The following is a 27,795-nucleotide window of genomic DNA, read 5'->3' as shown; positions in this document are numbered from 1 at the left end:
ATAACCCTTTAATAAACTTCACTTACAAAATCACATCAGTGTAATTTAACAACAATAAAATACCTTGTTACATGCTTCTGTGCAGTTTTTTTTTCTCTCAAATCCTACCTTTCAAACATTCTGATGGCACTTAGCTGTCAATGACTTTATGTACCTGTCACCACTCTGTCTGTACATGTAATAACCACAATGCAATAACCACAATACCCACCAGTAGTTATTTTGAGCAGCACTGTGGACTGCCCATAAGAAAGGAAGCAAAATGTTGCCTCAACATGAACTCGATGGACCTATGCCAAGGACAGGGATAAATACGGTCAGAAAAATAAAAGGAATGTAAATATGGAATAAGACTTGGGGTTTTATACTATCAGCATAAACATACGGTCTTGTATTACTATTTTAGCTTCAATACAATTTAATCCGTAGAGCAATGAGTTTAGGTAAACAACGTTTTTACTCTACTTATACTTACAACTGTAAAATCCTTTGTCCCATGCTTTATCACCTACTATATAAAGGCTGTGGCACTGCAGTAAGGTATGTTGGGATGCTGTGAAGGAAACATCTGTAGCCATGCCATCTTGCCCTTGCAGAACTAGTGCAGATGTTTCTCTGATAAGGGGAGGGGTGGGGGTGGGTGGGTTGATGAATCAACATAACATATTAGTACACGAAAAAGCTTTTCGGAAATGTTTACATATCCACCAGCCCAGGCATGCTAAATGTGATCTGTCTTACTTACGATTCCAAGTCATTTCATCTATATTTTGGGATAACAATGACTCCCACTTAGTTTATGGATGAGACTTCCTAGTAACAACACACAAATGTAATTAGAAGACATGGAGACACTGATGTTATATTGACTCACACCTGGTGTTGCTAATGTAATAGACAAGAGTGAGATGTAAAGTACATTTATGTGTAATTTATTTTACACAAAAGGAAATGAACCCAGGCCTTCATAGGTAAACCCTTGGGGGTTTCAGAAAAATGGTTATAACATGTATTTGACCTATTTAAAATATATATTTTTTTACTTGCAAGTCATAATAGATTTGTATTTCATTGGTATTATATTTTGTTTACTACATTTAAGTGAATACCATATTTAAGGTGTTCATTTCAAAAACTTCTTGAAGATTTAGCCATTAAGTGCTTGAGATTATACAGATTTGTTGGCCAAGAGTATGAGGGAGTCAACTGGATCCCTTCTCCAACTCTCAATCTTGCCTTCCCCTTTTTTTTTCTCTCTCTCGTAGTTTTTTCTTCTTTTCACTATTTTCCTCTTTCCTCACAGATTTCTATTGTCTGTATCGAAGGCTAGCCATACACATTAGATAGCTGTTGGCGAAATGTCATGTGTCCACAATAGAAAGAGGAGCACTGCCAGACTCCTCTGGATGCGGTTATGTCCCTTGAGAACCAATGGATCGGACATGTTAAAATTCAACAGCCTGCTCCTTCTTTCCCCCAACATCAGCCTTTTTGTGGGGGCAGAAACAGGACACCCTAAAATACACATGGCTGTCTAGTCTTACCAGAGTTAGTGGGTTCCTCAACTACCCATTCTGAATAAATAGAACATATCAATTTTCACCAGGTACCACTCATTCTGTACTTCAAGAAACCTTTAGAATTGTTGGTATGTTATATGTACATTGTAGTGTTATTTTCTATGCATTGTTCGCATGCATCCATTCTGTTATTTAAAAAAACATAATAAATAGTGTTGCTCGCGAATATTCGCAATTCGAATATTATTCGTGAATATCGCATATTCGCGAATTCCGCGAATATATAGCGCTATATATTCGTAATTACGAATATTCTTTTTTTTTTTCTTACAGTACACATCACAGTGATCATCCCTCTCTGCTTCCAGCTTGTGTGGTGTAAAGAAGGCTGTAATACTACTGTGTGAGACTGGCGTGCGAAAATTCGCATATGCGAAAATTCGCATATGCAAATTTTCACATATGCTAATTTTCGCGAATGCTAATTTTGTATATGCTAATTTTCCCATGTGTTAATTTTCGCATACGCGAATTTTCGCATATGCGAAAATAAAACGAGAATATAACGAATATGCGAATATTCGCAAATATATGACGAATATTCGTCCATATATTCGCGAATATTCGCGAATTCGAATATGGCCTATGCCGCTCAACACTAATAATAAACACTGATTCACCAAGTCATTAATATGTGCTGCAGTAGGCAGACAGTAATGTAGAAGAGAACATAGGGACTTTTAAAAATCTACTTTTTTATTCCTGCTTTGTACGTTTTGTAGTAAAAAATATTTTCTCAATTTTCTAAATCTTTACTACAAGTTGTGCTTTCTTTTGCATGCATAGCCTCTAGAGTGTGCTGTATGAGTTCAAAGTCATTTCTATAACATTACATAGCCTATATGGTTCTCTCTTGCCTTGTATCTGCTCTCCTCTCTGTTTCTGGTCTGTGTGAGCTGTCCTCCTTAGTTTCTCCCTACCCTGTCTACTATGCGAACCTGGTGTTACCCCATCCTGCTGTTATCTTTAACACTAAGAGAACAAAACAGCTCTCTGCTGTCAGCTTTTGGGGGTAGCTATCCTTTCAAGTCAGTATTGGACTCCTTTAGAAACCCTTAGAATATGACTGGGGATTTGATAAGCCAAGCCTAAGACTTTCCCGGAGAAGAAGTTACAGAAATTCTTATATAATCTTTGTTCGATTAGCAGCTAAATGGTAGGACTTTTCTAGTTAACATTGTTTGAAAGTTGCTTTATTTTGAGTTCAGGAAACAAACAAAAAGTGCACAGGTGTTGGTAGCTATTTTGCACAGTTTTGAAGAATAATCATTCTTCTATATAACTATAGTTATAACTGATGATATACTTTAACCTCCCTTAGGCTCAGTTTCCATAACATGAAAAACTTTCAGCTCGCATTGTATATTATACGCAGATATTCCCATTAAAACGGAAGCATTTTTTTACAGATTATGGACACTAGCGCATAAAATATAATACACGCACATTTTACACAGGGTGAACCCAGCCTTCCTGTGAAGAACGTTTCCCTACATTATAATGGAAGTGCTTGAAGCCACATATAAACAACGTTTTCATGTGTTTGTTAAGTTCTTGCAATAAATATTAAAGAACGAATATTTTGTGAAAACCGTTTATATTCTTATAAATATTAATATAATAATAATAACATCATAAACTATAACTAAACAGCCCCTTTTATTTTATAACAGATTTTTCCTGTGTTAGACTATGTTACACATTCACATTTTTCCCCCGTAAAATTACTGTATAAATATGAATACATAAAAAATCTAATTGCCTACACTGAACCCTCTGAACCCTCTCTAACTTTCTGAATACAGAACCCAGAGTTGCACCGATATTCAGGATGACAGATGAGACTTTACAAGTGATTTGCAGCTGAACAATGAAATGCTTCACGGTCACTGGGGAAGATTTACTAATCTTGTCTTACAGTACAGACATACAGTACAGACCAAAAGTTTGGACAGACCTTCTCATTCAGAGTTTTCTTTATTTTCATGACTATGAAAATTGTAAATTCACATTGAAGGCATCAAAACTATGAATTAACACATGTGGAATTATAGACATAACAAAAAAGTGTGAAACAACTGAAAATATGTCATATTCTAGATTCTTCAAAGTAGCCACCTTTTGCTTTGATTACTGCTTTGCTCACTCTTGGCATTCTCTTGTTGAGATTCAAGAGGTAGTCACCTGAAATGGTTTTCACTTCACAGGTGTGCTTGTGTGGAGGAGGAGGTGTGATGGTGTGGGGATGCTTTGCTGGTGACACTGTTTGGGATTTATTCAAAATTGAAGGCATACAGAACCATGTATGCTAAGCATGCTATTCCATCCGGTTTGCGTTTAGTTGGACCATCATTTATTTTTCAACAGGATAATGACCCCAAACACCTCCAGGCTGTGTAAGGGCTAATTGACCAAGAAGGAGAGTGATGGGGTGCTGTGCCAGATGACCTGGTCTCCACAGTCACCGGACCTGAACCCAATAGAGATGGTTTGGGGTGAGCTTTACCGCAGAGTGAAGGCAAAAAGGGCCAACAAGTGCTAAGCATCTCTGGGAACTCCTTCAAGACTGTTGGAAGACCATTTCAGGTGACTACATCTTGAAGCTCATCAAGAGAATGCCAAGAGTGTGCAAAGCAGTAATCAAAGCAAAAGGTGGCTAGAACCTAAAATATGACATATTTTCACATTTTTGTTATGTATATAATTCCACATGTGTTAATTCATAGTTTTAATGCCTTCAGTGTGAATCTACAATTATCATAGTCATGAAAATGAAGAAAACTCTGAATGAGAAGGTGGAGAATTGGATCATGGTATGATGTAACCATTAACATGTACAGTATATCAGACTTCTGGCTCCCCTGGCAGAAGATGGTGGGGAAAGAGAAGTTTCCGGGATTTAGATTCATCATGCACAATAAACCACTGTCAGGGCAGATATGCTTGGCAGCAACTATCTAAGGTACATGGCCAGCTCCAGACCAGGCAGATGTGTCAAATCTGAAGATGTGTCAAATGTATCACAGTGGCCCTATCTGATAAATTTGGGACATCTTGCAAACATCACCAAAGTTTTGGAGCACAATGTCAAATCATGCCCTTCACCACAAAGCAACAGCCTTTTCCCATATAGTGTCTAAAACCCATAGAAATGTAGTAAAAGGTACATACTCAAGTGTGTTAGTGCAAACGGAGGCAAAATTCTGGCACACTTAGCTTAGTAAATCTCCCCCGTTAGATCATTGAGAGCTACTCACATAACACTGTGCCATGTTGGGTAATTGTTGCAGTCAACTGTTACTGTTACCTGGTGCAATACAAAGATTTATACATGCACAAATAAACACATTTTGAAATATATTATAAACAACACTAAATATAAATATTTTTTATTGTTACCTAGCAGGAAAAAACTAATTTAAACTTCTAACAGGCACCATGAAAACGGCTCATAGCACATGACTACCGAAAAGTCCAAAATATTTAATTCTTTTAATTCTTTCTCTGCTAACTGATCATGGTTGTAGGCTTCCTCTACCAGGAGACTAAGATCTGAAAAGAGATGGTCGAATAAATTAAACTGAACATAATATGTAAATGCTTATTTCCAGCATTTGTAGTTATGAACCACTAAATTGTAGCATGAACTGCTTAATCCATCCATACAGCATGTAAGGCTAAATTTATAGGGGTACTCCTCCCCTAGACATCTTATTCCCTATCCAAAGGATAGGGGATGAGATGTCTGATCCCGCTGGGAACCCCCGCGATCTCTCCTGCAGCACCCCCTGCCATCTGGTGCACGGAGCTTCGCTTCGTTCCTTGCCTGATGACTGGCGATGCAGGGGCCGGAGGATTGTGACGTCACGGCCCTGCCCCCTTAATGCAAGTCTATGGTAGTGGGCATGGTGGCCATCACGCCCCCTCCCATAGACTTGCATTGAGGGGGCGGAGCGAGCTGCCACGAGGTGGCGGGCCGTGACGTCGCCATTCATCAGGCATGGAGCAGAGCTCGCTCCGTGCAAAAGATGACAGGGGTGCTGCAAAAGAGATTGTGGGGTTTCCATGCGGTGGGACAACGTGATCAGACATCTTTTCCCCTAACCTTTAGTTAGGGATAAGATGTCTAGGGGCGGAATACCCCATTAAGGGTACCATGCTTACCTGTCTCTTTAAAAAAGAAAAAAAAATTACTTCTGAGGTGTTATAAAGACATGTCATAAGCTTTCATTGTTGAAGGTTTCATTGCAGAGACCTATAATGATGTCTAAAATGAATATGCAGCAGCGTTCAGCTATGTGCTCTGCCCCTATGTTTCTCTTTGGTGCCACTCAAAAGGCTCTATTGAATTCCCCTGTCAATCTGTACACCTCACATGCCCCTCATAGAGTAGCGCCGAAGAGAAACAAATTGGAAAAGCATTCAGCTGAGCACTGCTGCCAATTTTTTTTAGAGATTGGTTGGGGTCTCAACAACAGGACCCTAACCAATCTAAACTTCTGAAACGTCACAATAACATGTCAGAAGTAAATTTTTTTTTTTTTAGAAAGACAGGAAGCCTTTAAAGGGGTACTCCGGCACTAAACATCTTATCCCTTATCAAAAGGATAGGGGATAAGATGTTAGATCACGGAGATCCCGCCGCTGGGGACCCCCACAATCTCTCCTACAGCACCCCCGTTTTTCAGCTGCACAGAGCGAGGATCGCTCTGTGGCTGATGACGGGTGGTGCAGGGACGGACTATCGTGATGTCACGGCCCCGCCACCCCCTCATGGGGGTCCCCAGCGCCACAGGGCTGCTGCAGGAGAGCTCGTGGGGGTCCCCAGCGGGGGTCCCTTTTCATAGGGGATAAGCTGTTTAGCACTGGAGTACCCCTTTAATGAACTAAGCACTTTAATAAATTGCGTTACTAGTAATGAATCAAATATTTTTGAGAGGTTTTCAGACAGATGTGCAATAGTTCAATACTTATCATCTGTCCAAATATCTGTCACAAACATGTACATTTCTTAAACTTTTCCTAAAAATGAGTCCAAAGTTTCACAAAAATTTTGAAGTTAGAGTAAAGGCCCCCAAACACATTTGTGAAAAGCCCTCCAAACCTGCCAATTTTGGTGGGACTAGCTGGCCACTTAATGTGTGTGGAGGTCCCCTGGTTCTTCTTCAACAGATGATATTGGAAGAGGGAAGAATTGGGCATGTTAGATTTTAAACTGACCGTCCCTTTCATTTCCAGAGGAAAAAGCCACCGCCATCTGGCAGTGTCTTACCTTCCCATCTCCCCATTCAATAGACATGAGCACTTGGCCAAGCTTAACATTCATGTGTGTAGGGTGAAAGGTAGAGATAACAACTAAAAGGGGTACTCCACATTTTGTTCCTAACGCTGGATGCATGACCTCACGGCCCGACCCTCATTATGTCATGCCATGCCTCCTCAATGCAAGTCTATGGGAGGGGGCGTGGAGGCTGCCACGCCCCCTCCCATAGTCTTGCATTGAGGGGGGTGGGGTGTGATGTCACGAGGGGCACAGCCGTGACGTCATGACCCCGGCACCCATCGTTCGGAACAAAATGTTCCAGACGCCGGGGCAGTGGAGTACCCCTTTAACCTGTAAACAAACTTCCTTGTAACTCGTCCTAACACTGCTTGCTATGACCTCACTCTATTTTTTCTATTTTCTACTATATTATATCAGTTTCATAAACAACGCTATATGCCATCAAGTAATATTTACCTCCTGATTTTTCCATTTTTTATGTACCACTCTCATTTCCCTTCTATTCACATTTTGCTATTTCACTTGAAGAAGTAACATCAGAAGCAAGTAAGTCAGCTTCAACATATAAGAACTTATCTGCGACCGGAGGAACCTACCAAATAGAAAGGACACATGCATTTAGCATGCCATCTACAGAAGTTTTATAGTACAGTAATCCCTCAACTTACAATGGTCTCAACATACAATACTTTCAACATACAAAATGTGTCAATACCTGGAAGAACTGACCAATCAGAATGGACTTTCACTGGTAAAACACCTGTGTACTGAAGCGACTGCTCTGAATTCCTGTCTGGTAGCACCTCCCTACAGTACAGGGTGGTACTACATGTTCTGTACTTCTGTGTTCTGTGCCACAGTTAGCTGCTCCTTTGGACACCAGGTAAGAATTGCTCCTTTTACCTTTTTTTTTTCTAGGACATTACGTGTACTGTACAGGACCCTGAAGAAGCTCTTGTCCTCTACATACAGTGATTTACAGCTCCCAGCTGCTCTTTCTTACTTTTATATCTATATTAGTTATTTACCGTACTTATTTTGTTTAATCCTCACTTTTCCCTAGTTTCGGATGACATTTTGGAGGCTTCAGAACCAATCACCAGGTTTCCATAGAGTTATGGTCTCAACATGCAATGGTTTAATCATACAATGGTCGTCCTGGAACTAATTCATATTGTAACTTGAGGGACCACTGTAATATCATTATCGTTATCAACTATGACTGCAACAAATATGTGTTTTGCAGTAATATCTCCTTATACCTGTTTTGATGTTTAGCGGACTTACCTCTGTTTGATCACTATTAAGAGGAAAGTCATTAGATGAAGTCAATTGACTTTGACAATTGACAGGCTGGTCGGCTAATAAAGCTTCACTGGTGATCTCAGCATTGATAGACAGTAAAGATTCCAAATGATTAGTTGGATTACAATAGATCTCATCATTTTCCGGACTTAAAGCCCCGGCGGAAGTCTCATTTTGTAATGGTGATGCTGCTAGTCCCGCAAGGCTTTCTACTGTATCCAGCTGTACAGTTTCCAATTGAGTAGACTGTAGATCATTCGGTAACTGGATAGCAGGTTCTAGATTCCTCTCATCTTTTCTGAACGGGTTTAAATTACTCGATGACCAATTAGTATGAAAGAATTCCATAGGATATGAAGACTGCATTGGAGGATTCTGTACATTGGGACAAATAATAGATTACAATGTATTGTGCGCTGTGCTGTGGCCAACCAGATATTTCCCTTCCAGCAACCAAGTCATTGTAGTTCATACCAACCAGTTAAATTGCTGATTTTCTCAAAGCAGGTTTGGAAATGAAAGAAATTACATGGATGGTTTTAATGAAAACTGTGTGTTCTCTCCTTAAATACCCTTTTAAATGCTAATTTTGATATAACATTTGGGAAATCAGATGACACAACATAGTTCTATAGCTCCACAATGTAGCATATATGCTAATCGTAGATATGCCATAGATACTGTAGATTATATCCTCCATTTAGAAGCCTCATGTATCAGCAAAGGAATTAAAGGTGCACTCCAGTGGGAAAAAAATGTGTTCAAATCAACTGGTGCCATAAAGTTAAACAGATTTGTAAATTATTTCTATTTAAAAATCTTAAGCCTTCCAGTACTTATCGGCTGCTGTATACTACAGAGAAAGTTGTGTAGTTCTTTCCAGCTGGACCACAGTGCTCTCTGCTGACACCTCTGTCCGTGCCAGGAACTGTCCAGAGCAGGAGAGGATTGCTATGGGGATTTGATTCTACTCTGGACAGTTCCTGACATGGATAGAGGTGTTAGCAGAGAGCACTGTGGTCAGATTGGAAAGAACTACACAACTTTCTCTCTAGTATACAGCAGTTGCTAAGTACTTGAAGGGTTAAGATTTTAAAAATAGAAATAATTTACAAATCGCTACAACTTTTTGACACCAGTTGATTTGAAAACATTTGTTCTCAACTAGATTACCCCTTTAATCCCTTGGTGACACCGACTCCATACACTGAGACTACACATATGCTGTTCCTTTATGCTGTTCCCCACCCCCCTCTCCCATATCCTGTTGTCATTAGCATCTGGTGCATCTTGGAGGTTATTTGACAGCTCTAATCGGCACCCCCACAACACAATCATGGGGTGCCAGTCAGGTTCCTGGCTGTTGTGATAGATCTGTCGATTATAGCCAGTCATAGGCAGGCTGTACTAGTAGATCACAGAATAGCAGTTTACTACAATAACAATGTATCAATACCAAAGTCCTCCTAGCAAAATGAGTGTATAAAAAAAAGTTAAGAATATTTTTAAAAATATTAAAATAAACTCCCACCAATAAAAATTCTAATACCTCCCTTTTATCCATATAATTATTTTTTGTTTTTAAATCTCAAAAAAAGAATAAAGAAGATGCCCAGTGGTAGACATTTTTTGCTAAGGATAGGATATAAATGTCTGATTGCGGGGGTCTGACCTCTGGGACCCCCCGCATTCTCCTGTATGGGGCCCTGGCTCTGCTCCTGGATGAGACGTTTAACACCCAGCACGTCAGCTGGTTGAAACATGCCCCCTCCATTCATCTCTATGGGAGAGATAGAGACACAGTGCTTGTCCAGTACAGTAGATCGCGGGGGGTCCCAGTGGTTGGACCCTCCGCGATCAGACATTTATACATTTCTAACCACTGGACATCTTCTTTAACATGATTAGTATCGTCAGAAGTCTAGTATGTGAAAATGTCCAAGTTCTTAAAATCTTATGTGATCTATCAAACATGGTGAACACTGTAGAATATAAAAATAACCAGTACAAGAATTGCTTTTTTTTTTTGGAATGAGGAATGATGTCTTTTGAGTCAGGTTACATTTTAATTACCGTATACTAACCTGAAAATAGCTGCAGTTTGGAAATGAGGAGACTGCAGGGCCCCGGCAGCCACTGAGATAAGGATGAGCTGGAGTTGTGTAGCGAGGAAGAAAGGCTAGAAGGGAAGTAAACAACACATAGCATTGGAAATAACAGCCACTAAATACATGATGTGACATTTTGTTTCACTTACAACAACAAAATCTAAACTAATGTAGATAATAGTGAAATCTCTCAAAAGAAGGGAAAACCACTGAAGGACCACTTTTTAATGCAATTTTGACTGATTGTCTCAAAAAGGTTTCACTGAACTTAAAGGGGTACTCCGCCCCTAGACATCTTATCCCCTATCCAAAGGATAGGGGATAAGATGTCAGATCGCTGGGGTCCCGCTGCTGGGGACCCCGGGGATCGCCGCTGCAGCACCCCGATATCATTACTGCGCAGAGCGAGATTGCTATGCACGTAATGACAGGCAATACAGGGGCCGGAGCATCGTTACGTCACGGCTCTGCCCCTCGTGACGTCACGGCCCGCCCCCATCAATACAAGTCTATGGGAGGGGACGGGCCGTGATGTCATGAGGGGTGGAGCCATGACGTCACGCTGCTCTGGCCCCTGTATCGCCCGTCATTACGCACAGAGCGAACTCGCTCTGTGCAGTAATGATGGCGGGGTGCCGCAGCGGCGATCCCCGGGGTCCCCAGCAATGGGACCGCGGCGATCTAACATCTTATCCACTATCCTTTGGATAGGGGATAAGATGCCAGGGGCAGAGTACCCCTTTTAAGGGGTTTCCCCACCATGAAAAAATATCCCATATACATAGGATAGGAGATAACTAATGTTGGGGGTTTGACCGGTGGGATGCTGGGAGGTCAGATCGCTCCATTTGAATGGAGCAACGGATTGTGAATGTACACCGCTGCTCCATTTTCTATGAGAGATGTCAGAGAGAGCCAAGTGATGCCAAGTGATGTCAGATTCCATCTGGTGGCCCTGCGCCGTCACCATTGACAGCAATGCAGTGCTGGCATAATTTTGTGCAAAGAATGAACCAGTGTGAATGGGTCTGCGGAGGACCCATTAACACCAATAGTAATGTTCACAGCGCGAATTTCCAACATGCAATTCAGCGCAACATGCAATTCCACTCAAATTACTTAGTGAACATACACTTAAGTGTGGACATGCCCTACTAAAAACCAAAGAAGAGCGGCTTACATTCCTTCACAGCAATAAAATACTGCCAGTTGTGAGGGTCTAAAGATTTGGTCCCTCATTAATCCTTTAGATATATCCTTAATTTTTTTTGTTAAAATACCACATTAGGAACTTTGAGGGAGATTTATCGAAACCCAAACCAGAGCAACCAATCAGATAGTCTTTAAAAAAAAAAAAAAAAGTAGTAAAATAATAATTTGATTGGTTTCATGCTTAGCTTCCCAAGTTGGCAGGTGTTCTTTGTAGAGAAAAGGCCAGACACCTCCCCTGAGAAAAAAAAAATGACTGGATGTGTTGAAATCCAACTGGGCAAACCTTCTTATCCCTGACATCTGTGCTATTGAGAACACTCCTATACAGATTATATAGTTGGCTGCCTCATTGAAATTGGTGGGGTTGGCCAACATTCATTTAATGTGTATGTACACCCAAGGCTAAAAATGAGATACAAGACATTCAAATGTGGTCCTATTAAGAAAGGGGGGGAAGTACGGTACAAATTGTCGAAACACTGAATGGTCTTCTTTTCTACTAATGATTATTGTTGTAAGATTATTTTATGTCAGCATTTCATTACAAGCCTACAAGTTCCATTACATCAGCCTTCCTTGCCTGTTAATAGGGCAATTTGCAACCACAATTGATCGTAAAGACAATCACAAAAACCCAATATTTCCAATCCACTAACATGAATATAAAATTTAACTTTTATTAAAGGAAAACTGTCATATGTTTTCTCCCGCTCTATCCACAGGTACGGGTGGATCGTGCGGGAGACGCTGAACATTTTGAGTCCTACCTTGCCCGGATGCGCTGCGCCGTTCGCCGGTTATAGCAGTTTTTCTGTATATTTAAATTAGCTGCTAACTGGCACGGGCGGGGTTACTGCCTTCATCTGGCACTGTGACATAACCGCCGCCCAGCCCGCAGCACAGCCCGGCTAATGAATATTCATATAATGTCTTAGACACACTCTTTCTCATCCCAGCCGATACTGTGCATGTGCGGGATTTACTCCAGCGCTGCTCTGGACTAATGAAGCAGTGCTGGAGACCGCTTCCAGGTATAGTAGGAAATCTTATTGGTGTAGCCAAAAAACAATTACATTTAACAAACCATGCTACTGCATGTTAATCTGCACACTGACGTGTGTTGGGGCAAACTGATCCAAACTGATCTTCTTGCGAGGTGTTTGACAGAAACGATTGCTAGCATAAGATGCCAATCATGACGTTTCAGAAGTAAAGCTTAAAGGGGTACTCCGGTGGTCAATGTGTTTTTCCGTTTGTGACTTATCCTATTTGTTTTGTTTCATTTCTATTCTTGTTGTTTAGCCTACTCTATTTCCGTTCTTTGTTGTCTTTTTATCCCCCACTTTGTTTTCCTATCTTTGCTTCTATTTCCTGTTTCTTGCTGTGCTGAAAACTACAAATCCCAGCATGCCACATGCCTTGCTGGTTTGGGGCGGCTCCTTTTTTTTTGCTTGTTTGTTCTGCCCTTTACCCATCCTACTATTTTCCCGGGTTGGCCCCCTTATACACAGCACACTAATATAAATCAGCCTTGGTTGGGATACACTGTCATACACACACAAAAGGGACTACAACTCCCAGCATGTGTCATTCAGGAGTCTTCAGTCTGTGGTATAACACCAGCATGCTGCCTCTGTAGTCTCCTGGGGGTTGTAGTTCACCACACCTCTGTAGGGCATACACCAGTGTTTCCCAACCAGGGTGCCTCCAGGTGTTGCAAAGCTACTACTCCCAGCATGCCCTGACAGCCTTTGGGCATGCTAGGAGTTGTAGTTTTGCAACAGCTGGAGGCACACTGGTTGGGAAAAACTGGTGTAACATGATGTGTATGCTGAATAGGCTAGAACAGTGTTTCCCAACTAGTGTGCCTCCAGCTGTTGCAAATCTACAACTCCCAGCATGCCCAAAGTCTGTCAGGGTATGCTGGGAATTGAAGTTTTGCAACAGCTGGAGGCACACTGGTTTGTAAACACTAGCATACACACACACAACAGGGACTACAACTCCCAGCATGTGTCATTCAGGAGTCCCCCCCCCCCCCCTTCACATATAGAGATCATTCGCTGTATGAGATTTATTCTGCAGTCCATACATCCTCAGCCCGTGCACCCTGTCATCCTCCCCTTTAGATAACACGCTCATCTTATCTGTGCTCTTTCTCCTGTGCAGACCTGCATCCTTAGAATACAGAGCGGGGGGGAGGGGAGGTGAGGAGCTGTGTACTCAGCTGGATGAGATGAGGGGGCGTGGCTTATTTCTCTCATGCAGACAGAGAAAAAAAATGCTATGATATCTTGTCCACAACAGATTCAGAACAGTGGACAACAGTAAAAGAAAACCCTCTGAACTACAGAACTTCCTGCCCAACAAACAGGTAAGAAAAACACACACATGCTGCCAAAACATAAAACACATGTATATTGCAAAAAAACTAAACTTACAAAGAAGATGCCATATAGTAAAAAAAAATTAACCACTGGAGTACCCATTTAAGTTTCTTAACCAAAACCACCACCTCCCACCAATGACATCACAATTAAGAGGTTAGAAAGACACCTGAACGGCTAGCTCACACGTCATTTGCCTTAAAGCCCTTGAGAAAGCCACTGACTGTGGTGAAACTTCGGGTGGGCGATGTGTTGTTAGGTTTTAATAATCACCTATTTGGTCACTGTGGTAGTTGTGGACTGCAGCCACAACACCCTGTGTTTCCACTTTAGATTAACATGCAGTAGTTTTTTGGCTTAATAAAAGTAACTTTTTATATTCATATCAGTGGATGGGAAATATAGGGTTTTTGTGATCGTCTTTACAATCAATTGTGGTTGCGAAGTGTTATTTAACCCTCTATCCATAGGTCCTTTTCTAATTACAACATGTTAATAGGGCAAAGCTCACCTGATGGATAATAGGCCTGGTGGTATTGTGCAGTATGTGGCATATAGCCACTATATGTCTGCATTGATCCTGGCATAGCAGAGTGGTTTTGTTGCACATGTATAGAAGTAGCAGTAGCTTGCATTGTGTAAGTGATGTCTGATGGAAAACATTGCAGGACAGGATAAAACATCCCATTTTCTGGAAATGATGAATGAGAGGCGAGCTGTCTTTGATGAAGGCCAAATGAGTTTGACCATGTCCTTGGACGGATAGAAGCACAATCATGCCCTATTCCAGGAAAAGCATTATAGTTGTTGGATAAAGGGTTGACATAGGGATACGGAGAAATGTTTTCACGTCTGTCCGCTATTTCACTCTGTTCAACAGTTATTAGACCTAATTAAAAAAGACAATTTTACATACTGTACTGAAATTGATTTATACATTTACATTAAAATGTACTGTATGCTTTAAATTAATGCACCACTATACCTTTACATGTCCAAAAGAGAACGTACGGCCCAGATTTATCAAAGTGTGTGAGAGAAAAAAACTGAGTGACTTTCCCACAGCAGCCAATCACAGGTCAGGTTTCACTTTACCAGAGCTTGTTAACTGAGCTGTGATTGGTTGCTGTGGGGAAATCCCTCCACTTTTTCTCTCACACAATTGATAAGTCTGGGCAAAACTGTTTAGCACGGTCTATAGGCTAAGAGGAAAAGTAAAATGCAATGCTTTCTCAAGCCGTATTATGGTTAACACATTACTTTACCATATACAGTATCCTCGTAGTATCTTATATACTTAGGTTATACAAAATATACTTAGGTTATACAAAATAATGACACTTTCGGCTCTATTTGAATGTTTAATCTTAGGCGTGTACTGACTTTTATTGCAATGGTTTAGACATTAATAACTGTGTGTTGAGTTATATTGAGGGGCACAACATTAAAGGGGTATTCCGGGCAAAAACATTTTATTCCCTATCCAAAGGATAGAGGATAAGATGTCTGATCGGGGAGGGGGGCGCTGCTGAGACCCCCCGCGATCTCCCTGCAGCACCTGCATTCTATGCGGGTGCTGAATCTCCAGTTTCGGAAACCTCAGGGTTTCTGGGACTGAGGATGTGACGTCACAAAACGCCCCCTCCATTCATGTCTATGGGAGGGGGCGTGGTATAAATAGAGGGGGCGTGACGTGACGTGACGTCCCCAGTCCCGGAAACCCTGAGGTTTCCGAAACTGGAGATTCAGCACCCGCGCAGGGAGATCGCAGCAGCAGCGGGCCCCCCCACAATCAGACATCTTCTCCCCTATCCTTTGGATAGGGGATAAAATGTTTTTGCCCTGACTACCCCTTTAAACACAGTTATACAGGCTGTGCACTCACTACTTTACATTGTAGCAGAATGTCATTTCTTCAGTATTGTCACATAAAATGATATAATAAAATATTTACAAAAGTTTGAGCTATGTACTCGCTTATGTGACATACTGAGTGTGTTTCATAAGGAATTAAATAAAATCAATGCAAAATGCTTCTATTCCAAATCTGGTACAGCAGTATCACTTATTGAACTGCAACTTGTACATGGCATTGGTGGAGCCTAAAGCCACACTTGCACAGCCGTGGACATCTATGGTGCTGAAGCAAGATTTCACATATTACCATTGTTTACAGCAATGTTTCTGCAAACTCCAATATCCAGTAATACAGACCTGGATACTATGCCGTGTCGTGTTGCATGTGCTGTTGGGTCTCTAACAGTTGCAAGAGCTGGGCAAACCATGAGAAAGTGCAACGCTAATAATTTGGGCAATATTTTTTTTATATTTACCTAAGTATAAAAGGAGTAGTTTAATGAATGTGGCACATGTTGTGGGCTGCTGCTATAGTGGCAACTAGGTTGGATGCTAGTTATTGCTGGTTCATAAAGGATCTTAAATAGGTTAGGTTTACCAGAAAACAGAAAGACAAGTTTCGTCTTTAAATGGGTACTCTAATTAAAACAAATTTTTGCAATTGCACTCCTTATGGTAAATAAAAAATATTTTTAACCCCTTGCTGCAGTTGATCGCTGCATCTAAAGTGAAAGTAAAAGCTTCCCAGCAGCTCAGTCGGGCTGATCGGGACCATGGCGATAAAATCGCAATGTCCCGATCAGCTAGAACGCAACAGGAGGGTGCCTTACCTGCCTGTTGCGTGGCCGATCTGCGATTGATTGCTCCAAGTCTTAAATCCAGGCTTGAGCAATCAACCGCCGATAACACTGATCCCTGCCATTGCATTGCAATGGCAATGATCAGTGTAATGAATCAATGTACTGCATGTTATAGTCCCCTATGGGGGCTATAACATTGCAAAAGAAAGTGAAAAAAAAAAAAAGTTAATAAAAAAGATTTAACCCCTTCCCTAATAAAAGTTTGATTCACCCCCCCTTTTCCCATAAAAAAAACTGGTTAAATAAAAATAAATATAAACATATGTGGTATCGCCGCATGCGCAAATGTCCAACCTATAAAAATATACCATTAATTAAACTGCACAGTCAATGGCATACACGCAAAAAAATTCCAAAGTCCAAAATAGCGTATTTTTGGTCACTTTTTATACCATAAGAAAATGAATAAAAAGCAATCATAAAGTTTGATCAAAACAAAATGGTACCAATGAAAACTTCAGATCATGGTGCAAAAAACTATCCCACATACCGCCCTGTACATGGAAAAATAAAAAAAAATATAGGGGTCAGAAGAGGACAAATGTAAACGTATAAATTTTCCTGCATGTAGTTATGATTTTTATTAGAAGTAATACAAAATCAAACCTATATAAGTAGGGTATCATTTTAACCATATGGACCTACAGAATAAAAATAAGGTATAATTTTTACTTAAAAATGTACTGCATAGAAACGGAAGCCCCCAAAAGTTACAAAATGTAGTTTTTTCTTCCATTTTGTCACACAATGATTTTTTTTTATGTTTCACTGTGGATTTGTGGGTAAAATGACTGATGTCAATACAAAGTAGGCTTGCTATAGCAAAAAATAAGCCATTATATGGATTTTTAGGTGCAAAATTGAAAGGGTTATGATATTTAAAAGGTATGGAGGAAAAAACAAAAGTGCGAAAATGAAAAATTGCCAAGAGGGAAGGGATTAATGTACTTTGTTAAAAACAAATTTAGTTTTCTGTGTATAATTTGTGTTTTAAAAAGCTGTCACTAGGTGTCTCCCTATTTGTCCAGAGCACATTTCCCCCCATCTTTTGCAAAGACTTTGGACTCCTGCTGGCCTGGCAGAAGTCCAAAAGCAGGAAATGGTGTGTGCAGCCTTATCCAATCATGGCTCATCTCACACTGAACTGCTCTGGGCTGTGTGTAGCAGAGTGGAGGAAGTTAACCCCTGTATGGCTTCAGATGATGTCACACCTGCTGGGGAACACCCCTTCCCAGTCTGTGAATCTGACTGAGCCAAAAATACAGTGCAATATCAAGGTAGAGAACTAACAAATAATAAAAATACAGGCAGGGGTGGTTTATCGTGATGGGGGCAGTGAACTGTGAGTATTATGAAATTTAACAAGATCATGAGAAGTACTCTTTAAATTTAAATTCTGAGATTTTATACCTTGTCCAAGTACATCACCTACTTACCCTTATTCTCACCATGTTCTTTACTTTTCTCTGTCACAGCACTAGTAATCATTCTTTGGAACCGGTTTGGTGGGCGGGAATTCACCTTGATGCCCGCTGCCAGCTTGGCTTTGTTAATGCTTGTCAGCCTCTTCATATTGACTAGCAGATCAGGTCGGTTTTTTTGGAAATAGCCATTGCAGAAATAATGAAGGCCGGCTTGATCAACTCCCTTATTCCCATCTGGGTGACTGACACCAGTGGTACTGTCAGATCCTAGAACTACTTTTCTAAAGCCATAGAGATTGAGCTGGCGGATAAAACTGTTGAAGTTAGTGGTCTTAAACAAGTCTGTGGCCTCCGCCATTCGTTTAGGACAAAGCAGCTCATACTCAATTAGATGCTGATCAATGATGATGCCATTTCCGGTGGAGTCCCAGCGGATGGATTGGTAGACTGGGTTATTCACAAGGCGCCACAGCTTGCCAGGGAAATTATTGGGATTGACTAGATTAAATGTAATCGATTTATCTGGTTCCATTGGATGGAAACGTGGAGGATACGGACTACTGTGAAATACAATGGGGGATCAATCAGATTACATTGTCACTACACATCTTACAATTACTGCCAATCACTGTAATGGAAAGGAATTACTTGTCTGACCTATATTCTCTATATGATTCCTGTGACCTTTACAATCGAATGTGATCTATATGATCTCACATGTGACCTATACAATGTAATGTGATTGATAAGATCTCACATATGACCTAAACAGTGTAATGTAATCTATATGATCTCACATGCGACCTGTACAATCTAAAACTAACATGAACTATATGATCCCACATGTGCCCTACAAAATGTAATGTGATTTATAAGATCTCATATGTGACCTGTACAATCTACTGTGATCTCAATGATCTCATGTGACCTGTACAATCTAATGTGATTTATATGATCTCACATGTGCCATATACAATGTAATGTGATCTACACTGCTCAAAAAAAAAAAAGGGAACACTAAGATAAGACATCCTAGATCTGAATGAATGAACTAATCGTATGAAATACTTTCGTCTTTACATAGTTGAATGTGCTGAAAACAAAATCACATAAAAATTATCAATGGAAATCAAATTTATCAACTCATGGAGGTCTGGATATGGAGTCACACTCAAAATCAAAGTGGAAGACCACACTAAAGGCTGATCCAACTTTGATGTAATGTCCTTAAAACAAGTCAAAATGAGGCTCAGTAGTGTGTGTGGCGTCCACGTGCCTGTATGACCTCCCTACAACGCCTGGGCATGCTCCTGATGAGGTGACGGATGGTCTCCTGCAGGAGGTCCTCCCAGACCGGGACTAAAGCATCCGCCAACTCCTGGACAGTTTGTGGTGCAACGTGGCCTTGGTGAATGGAGCGAGACATGATGTCCCAGATGTGCTCAATTGGATTCAGGTCTGGGGAAGGGGCGGGCCAGTCCATAGCATCAATGTCTTCCTCTTGGAGGAACTGCTGACACACTCCATCCACATGAGGTCTAGCATTGTCTTGTATTAGGAGGAACCCAGGGCCAACCGCACCAGCATATGGTCTCACAAGGGGTCTGAGGATCTCATCTCGGTACCTAATGGCATTCAGGCTACCTCTGGCAAGCACATGGAGGGCTGTGCTGCCCCCTGAAGAAATGCCACCCCACACCATTGCTGACCCACCACCAAACCAGTCATGCTGGAGGATGATTACAGAGAGAGAGAGAAATGCTAGCAGAATGCTTGGATGTATAGGGAGAGGTATAAGCAGTAGAAAGAGAGAAGTGCTCATGCCACTGTACAGAACACTGGTGAGACCTCACTTGGAGTATTGTGTGCAGTACTGGAGGCCATATCTCCAAAAGGATATAGATACTCTAGAGAGAGTTCAAAGAAGAGCTACTAAACTAGTACATGGATTGCAGGATAAAACTTACAAGGAAAGGCTAAAGGACCTTAACATGTATAGCTTGGAAGAAAGAAGAGACAGAGGGGATATGATAGAGACTTTTAAATACATAAAGGGAATCAACACGGTAAAGGAGGAGAGCATATTTAAAAGAAGAAAAACTTCCACAAGAGGACATAGTTTTAAATTAGAGGGGCAAAGGTTTAAAAGTAATATCAGGAAGTATTACTTTACTGAGAGTGTAGTGGATGCATGGAATAGCCTTCGTGCAAAGATGGTCACTGCAAATACAGTGAAGGAGTTTAAACATGCATGGGATATATCCTTCATATAAGATAGGGCCAGGAACTATTGATAGGATTCAGATTACTGGGCAGACTAGATGGGCCAAATGGTTCTTATCTGCCAACACATTCCATGTTTCTTGTTTCTATGTTACAGGCAGCAGTACGTTCTCCACGGCGTCTCCAGACTTTATCATGTCTGTCACATGTGCTCAAAGTGAACCTACTTTCATCTGTGAAGAGCACAGGACGCCAGTGGCGAATTTGCCAATCTTGGTGTTCACTGTCAAATGCCAAACGTCCTGCACGGTGTTGGGCTGTAAGCACAACCCCCATCTGTGGACCTCAGGCTCTCATACCACCCTCATGGAGTCTGTTTCTGACAGTTTGAGTGGACACATGCACATTTGTGGCCTTCTGGAGGTCATTTTGTAGGGTTCTGGCAGTGCTCCTCCTTGCACAAAGGCGGAGGTTGCGGTCCTGCTGCTGGGTTGTTGCCCTCCTGTGGCCTCCTCCACATCTCCTGATGTACTGGCCGTCTCCTGATGTACTGGCGCCTCCATGCTCTGGACACAACGCTGACAGACACAGCAAACCATCTTACCACAGCTCGGATTGATATGCTATCCTGGATGAGCTGCACTACCTGAGCCACTTGTGTGGGTTGTAAACTCCGTCTCATGCTACCACAAGTGTGAAAGCACCGCCAGCATTCTAAAGTGACCAAAATATCAGCCAGGAAGCATAGGAACTGAGAAGTGGTCTGTGGTCACCACCTGCAGAACCACTCCTGTATTGCGGTGTCTTGCTAATTGCCTATTATTTTTCACCTGTTGTCTGTTCCATTTGCACAACAGCATGTGAAATTGATTGTCAATCAGTGTTGCTTCCTGAGTGGACACTGTGATTTCACAGAAGTGTGATTGACTTGGAGTTACATTGTGTTGTTTATGCGTTCCCTTTTTTTTGAGCAGTGTAGATTGAGTCACCAGTGACTTAAACAATGTAATCTGATCTATATGATCTCACATGACCTATACAATCTATTGTGATCTATATGATCTCCCCTGTGACATTTACAATCAAAAGTAATTTATAAGAGCTCACATGTGACCTAAACAATGTACTGTGATCTATATGATCTCACATGTGACTTATACTTATACAATCTATTGTGATCAAAATGATCTCACTTGTGACCTTCATAATAAAAATGTGATCTATACGATCTCTCATGTGCCCTATACAATGTAATGTGATCTATATTGTCACCTTTGACCTTAACAATTTAATGTGATCTGTTATCTATGATCTTACCTGTGACCTAAACAATCTAATGTGATCTATATGATCTCACGTGTGACTCATACAATCTAATGTGATCTATATGATCACACATGTGACCTAAACAATCTAATGTGATCTATATGATATCACCGGTGACCTTAACAATCTAATGTGATCTATATGATCTCACGTGTGACCTATACAATCTAATGTGATCTATATGATCTCACATGTAACCTATACAATCTAATGTGATCTATATGATATCACATGTGACCTATACAATCTGATGTGATCTATATGATCTCACCCGTGACCTTAACAATCTAATGTGATCTATATGATCTCACGTGTGACCTATACAATCTAATGTGATCTATATGATCTCACATGTAACCTATACAATCTAATGTGATCTATATGATATCACATGTGACCTATACAATCTAATGTGATCTAGATGATCTCATGTGTGACCTATACAATCTAATGTGATCTATATGATATCATATGTGACCTATACAATCTGATGTGATCTATATGATCTCACTTGTGACCTTAACAATCTAATGTGATCTATATGATCTCACATGTAACCTATACAATCTAATGTGATCTATATGATATCACATGTGACCTATACAATCTAATGTGATCTATATGATCTCACATGTGACCTATACAATCTAATGTGATCTATATGATATCACATGTGACCTATGCAATCTAATGTGATCTATATGATCTCATGTGTGACCTATACAATCTAATGTGATCTATATGATCTCACGTGTGACCTATACAATCTAATGTGATCTATATGATCTCACATGTAACCTATACAATCTAATGTGATCTATATGATATCACATGTGACCTATACAATCTAATGTGATCTATATGATCTCATGTGTGACCTATACAATCTAATGTGATCTATATGATATCACATGTGACCTATACAATCTAATGTGATCTATATGATATCACATGTGACCTATACAATCTAATGTGATCTATATGATCTCATGTGTGACCTATACAATCTAATGTGATCTATATGATATCACATGTGACCTATACAATCTAATGTGATCTATATGATATCACATGTGACCTATACAATCTAATGTGATCTATATGATATCACATGTGACCTATACAATCTAATGTGATCTATATGATCTCATGTGTGACCTATACAATCTAATGTGATCTATATGATATCACATGTGACCTATACAATCTAATGTGATCTATATGATATCACATGTGACCTATACAATCTAATGTGATCTATATGATATCACATGTGACCTATACAATCTGATGTGATCTATATGATCCAACCTGTGACCTTAACAATCTAATGTGATCTATATGATCTCACATGTAACCTATACAATCTAATGTGATCTATATATCACATGTGACCTATACAATCTAATGTGATCTATATGATCTCATGTGTGACCTATACAATCTAATGTGATCTATATGATATCACATGTGACCTATACAATCTAATGTGATCTATATGATATCACATGTGACCTATACAATCTAATGTGATCTATATGATCTCATGTGTGACCTATACAATCTAATGTGATCTATATGATATCACATGTGACCTATACAATCTAATGTGATCTATATGATATCACATGTGACCTATACAATCTAATGTGATCTATATGATCTCGTGTGTGACCTATACAATCTAATGTGATCTATATGATATCACATGTGACCTATACAATCTAATGTGATCTATATGATATCACATGTGACCTATACAATCTAATGTGATCTATATGATATCACATGTGACCTATACAATCTGATGTGATCTATATGATCTCACCTGTGACCTTAACAATCTAATGTGGTTTTTATGGTCTCACCTGTGACCTAAATAATATAATGTGATCTAAATGATCTCACATGTGACCTATACAGTCTAAAATTATCTATATGATCTCACCTGTCACCCAACGAATCTAAAGTAATCCATATGATCTTACCTGTGACCTACTACTATCTAACATGATCTATATGAAATTATTTGTGAATTGTACAGCTGCTCCTTGGAAATGTAGCTCATCCTTGATCTGACAGGGAAATTGGATGTCACATTTGTATATTACATGACACAAGGTCCATTTGACCTTAAATGTAAACTATATAGTGCACGTGTGAAAAATAGTATATCTATAGGTGAAACTCTAAGATCAGGAGAGCCACAAAATCTCTAACCTGTACTACAGCTTCTGATGGCACCAGATCGTGTGATATCAGATATTGATAGATAAAATAATCCTTGTTTTAACACTAATCCTGCTATAGTAACCGAGAGGACTGCTCCCTGTAGAGCTGCGCCAGGGCCGGGCTTTGGCTGGTCTCCGCCTTCGCCCCGTTCTCTGCGCTCCATAAAACCGTTATTACTGTTCCTCCCGAACTGCGCGTTTGCAATTTTAAACTCCGACCAATCAGGCTTCGAGTTTCACCGCGACTGCGCCGTGTGGAACCTGGAGCCGACTATGGCTGCTGCTGCGCTAGGATAAAAAGGCCGTGACGTCACCGCTAAGGCCCCAGCCAATCAGAGCTTGCTAGACGGAACTGTGCGGCAGGCGTCCACAGTGAGCGGGTGGGAGTGTATAGTGCAGCGCGACCTGTAAGCAGCCAATTAAATCGCCTCTTATTGTCTTTACCATCTGTTCTGCTTTACAAAATGAAAGCTGGATTGTAATTGGCCGCTTTCGCTTGTTTGTGGCCCCTGGTGACGGCTCCTCATAGCAGTGCCAGCTGTCGGGTGCGTGTCTGTATCTAGTATTTTACCTCTATGGCAGGCATACATACTGCTGGGGTACACACTATTATGTTACATATATTGCATCTGCTGTCAGTCACATTTAGTTCACATTCAGCAGTAAAGTTGGGTGAGTGGTCAGACTACAACACCCCACATTAGGCCATGCCTGCCCCCAGCCTAGGGTTGCCACCATTCTTGAAAAAAATAAAAATAAATACTGGCCGTGCTAATTTGCATAATTAATTATATATGCATAACAACACAGGATACACATACACTTTTTTTTAAATTCTCCTTAAACAGGCCTGTTTGAGGGCTCATTTTTTGCTCCCCGATCTGTAGATTTTAACAGTACTATTTTTGTTTTGATAGGACTTTTTCATCGCTTTATTTTTATTTTTTTTAAATTGGGAGTTGCGGTTAGTTACTAACTACAACTCCCAGCGTGACCCGATACAGCTCCCACAATATTGGACTATATAGTATAGGTCAGTGTTTCCCAACCTGGGGTGCCTCCAGCTGTTGCAAAACTACAACTCCCAGCATGCCCGGACAGCCGTTGGCTTTCCGGGCATGCTGGGAGTTGTAGTTTTGCAACAGCTGGAGGCACCCCAGGTTGGGAAAAACTGGTATAGGTTATGGCGCAAAATTCCAGGAGTTGGAGGATTGGTTGGATAAATACCGGCCATTGCATATTTTTTTTATATAAATACCATTTTTTTTTATATAAAATACCAGCTGTGTCGGTAAAATATCGGGCAGGTGGCAACCCTACCCCAGACCCCCCCCCCCCCCCCCCCCAGAACGCTGTTAGGGTAAAGTTCACATGGGTCAGATAAGGGAATGCAGCTTGCAGCCCTACACTGTTTAGACAGCTCCCAGTATCCCCTATAGGAGTTCCACAAAAAAACATAAAGCAGTCCACTCTACATTTTTTTTTCCCCCAGGATCGTGATCGCCTTCAGTGGCCGCAAGTAGGCCATAGGAGATTGGGGGGATCAGTTCTCGAGATAGGTGCGGCTCCAGGGGTAGGACTTACATCAACCGGTCAGATTGGAATACCCATTTTAAAGAAATTATGTGGGTTTAAAAATGCACAGATGAATACAGTGGAAGGCAGGTGGATGTGCCTTATATGTCCTTGGGGGAATAGCCCTTTAAAGGGGTACTCCAGGGAACCAAACTACCTGAACTTGTATTCTTGCTTGCGTTTTGTTCAGTGCATACGCTTCAGTAATACAGGTGTTTTACCAGTGAAATGGCCGTTCTGATTGGTCAGTTCTTCCGGGTATTGACACGTTTCACAGATCTGGATTGGCTGTAGCATTGTAAGTTGAGTCTGGTTTCAAGTTACAATGGTCCAGAAAAGACCATTGTATGTTGAAACTATTGTGTGTTGAGGTCATTGTAAGTTGAGGGATCACTTTACTTCTGTTCTATCTTGTTTGTACCGGAACTTGTATTCTTGCTTGTGTTTTGTACTTCACCTTGGTATATGTCTGTTCCTTTGCTTTTCTTGGTTTACCCCTTGCCTTGTGTGTTTGTACTTCTGCTTTACCTTGTTTATAAATGAACCTGTATCCTGTCCTGACTCCGGTTACCTGTATTCTGACCAGTATACCTGTCGTTGTATCTTCTTGGTTCCCTGTATGTCAGTACTTTTGGTTAACCCTTTGTGTCCTGACTTTTCCTGGCTTTCACAGTTTTGTTTGTTGTCTTGACTTGTGATGCCCCTGCACTTTAGTCCAGTGCAGGGACTGTTGCCTAGTTGAGAGTCTGCTACCTAGGGCAGAATGTCAAGTAGGCAGAGACTGTGGTCTGGGTGAGAGCAAGACCTTACCATTCCCAGCCCGACGTGACAGATTTACTGCATGGTATATTTCCGTTGCAGCATCTAGCTTAAAGGGGTACTCCGCTGCCCCAGCGTTTGGAACAGTTTGCTCCAAACACTTGGAGCGGGCGGTGGGGTCGTGATGTCACAGCCACGCCCCTTGTGACATTGCACCACGCTCCCTAAATGCCAGTCTATGGGAAGAGAGTGTGATGGCCGCCACGCCCCCTCCCATAGACTTTAATTCAGGGGGCCGGCTGCCCACACCCAGCTCTCTAAATGAACGCCGGGTGTGGCACAGAGATTATGGGGGGCCCAGCGGCTTGGTCCCCACAATCAGACATCTTATCCCCTATCCTTTGGATAGAAGCCGTAATTAAATTTGATTGTGATGTCTAAATGTGGGAAAAATCTTTGCTGGCAAGCTCAGGGAGCAGATCGAAACCACTGCAACGAAATTGAAGGGTCCCAATCAGCTGAGAGGACGAGCGGCAGTCCCTTGCCTCAGCAGACTGTAGTAATGGAGCGCAGGTAACACTGATCAAAGTAGCTGCAGTTAATAGTCCCTTATGGGACTTAAAAATAGTGAATAAAACCACACGATTAATTACGTAAACATAAAAAAAATTCCTGCATCCAGAATTGTTAATATTTGGCCGCTATACCAAAAAATCCCATCGAAACAAAAATGGTACTGATAAAAACTATATTTTACAGGGCAAAAAATTAGCCCCGAATATGGAAAAATACAATTGTTAAAGTGGTCAGAACAGAACAATTGTAAGCATACCAATTTTCATACTAAGTTATAATTTTTTTAAAGTGGTAAAATAAAACAAAAACTATAAAAAATGGATATTGTAATTTTATAGATCTACAGAATAAAGATAATGGGAGGAATATATCAAGGGATTTAGACAGGGTTTTTTTGCCATGAAAAGGCCTAAAAAATAGTCGCACAGGCTTTTCATCGCACAGCAGATTACTAAGGAATCACTGTAGACCATCAAATCTGTCTTTTCAGTGGTCAGAAATTTATCATTGCGACTTTCTGAAAAGTTGCAGAAAAAGTCGCAAACCCTTCGAAAACACTGCAAATCTAAACCAGCCCAGACCTGGCTTGTAAAACTGTTTGAAAAGTTGCATATTTTGGCGCAACTGGTTAAAAAGTCGCACAAAGAGTCACAGGGGAGGCATCCTACAAAAATGATGTTCTGAAGTAAAAAACACGTACCACACAATCACATGCCCTGCACTACGTAATACATTTGGTGCATGTACACATTTCCAACACCACAAATTAAGGTGTAAAAAAAGTTCACCTATATGGTACAAAACTACAACTCCCAGCATGCCCTGACAATGAGCACATGCTGGGAGTTTTGCAACAGCTGGAGAGTCATAGGTTGGGGATCAGTGCCCTAACGTGTCTCTCTATATGGTACACATCTCCCAGCACCCCGAGTTTTAATAAATGTGAATAAGCCCCTGTCCAAAAGAAAAAATTACCCTCTTTTGCCATTTTAAAAATAAAAAAATGTAAAACAATTAACTATTTAAACATATTTGGTATCGCTACGTGTGGAAATGTCCGAACTATTAAATGTTAATGATGCTGTGTG

The 27,795-nt window shown here is 40.8% G+C and overlaps 1 protein-coding gene and 1 long non-coding RNA gene across 3 annotated transcripts in view; one reads left to right on the top strand and one right to left on the bottom strand.

The window, feature by feature from the left end:
- Nucleotides 1-4,643: 4,643 nt before the first annotated feature.
- Nucleotides 4,644-23,970, bottom strand: HSF5 (heat shock transcription factor 5). Its single transcript, XM_056558546.1, has 7 exons — nt 23,787-23,970; nt 18,030-18,577; nt 14,388-14,765; nt 10,254-10,348; nt 8,152-8,544; nt 7,321-7,456; nt 4,644-5,132 (listed from the first exon to the last, which is right to left on the bottom strand). Exons 2-6 carry the CDS (start codon nt 18,547-18,549, stop codon nt 7,364-7,366), a joined length of 1,479 nt encoding a protein of 492 aa, XP_056414521.1. The 5' UTR covers nt 18,550-18,577; nt 23,787-23,970; the 3' UTR covers nt 4,644-5,132; nt 7,321-7,363.
- A 162-nt stretch (nt 23,971-24,132) lies between these two features.
- Nucleotides 24,133-27,795, top strand: part of LOC130356693 (uncharacterized) — a 39,989-nt gene continuing 36,326 nt past the window's right edge. The window contains exon 1 of one of the 2 annotated variants that reach the window (XR_008888966.1): nt 24,133-24,204. This is a non-coding gene — a long non-coding RNA (uncharacterized LOC130356693). Of the gene's footprint in view, nt 24,205-24,267; nt 24,343-27,795 lie in introns of those variants that run through there. The other variant, XR_008888967.1, reaches the window with a different exon arrangement.

The sequence above is a fragment of the Hyla sarda genome, chromosome 2, assembly GCF_029499605.1.
Source record: "Hyla sarda isolate aHylSar1 chromosome 2, aHylSar1.hap1, whole genome shotgun sequence".
Lineage (NCBI taxonomy): Eukaryota > Metazoa > Chordata > Amphibia > Anura > Hylidae > Hyla > Hyla sarda.
Note: the sequence above shows the minus strand (reverse complement) of the source record. Positions and strands in the feature narration are given on the sequence as shown.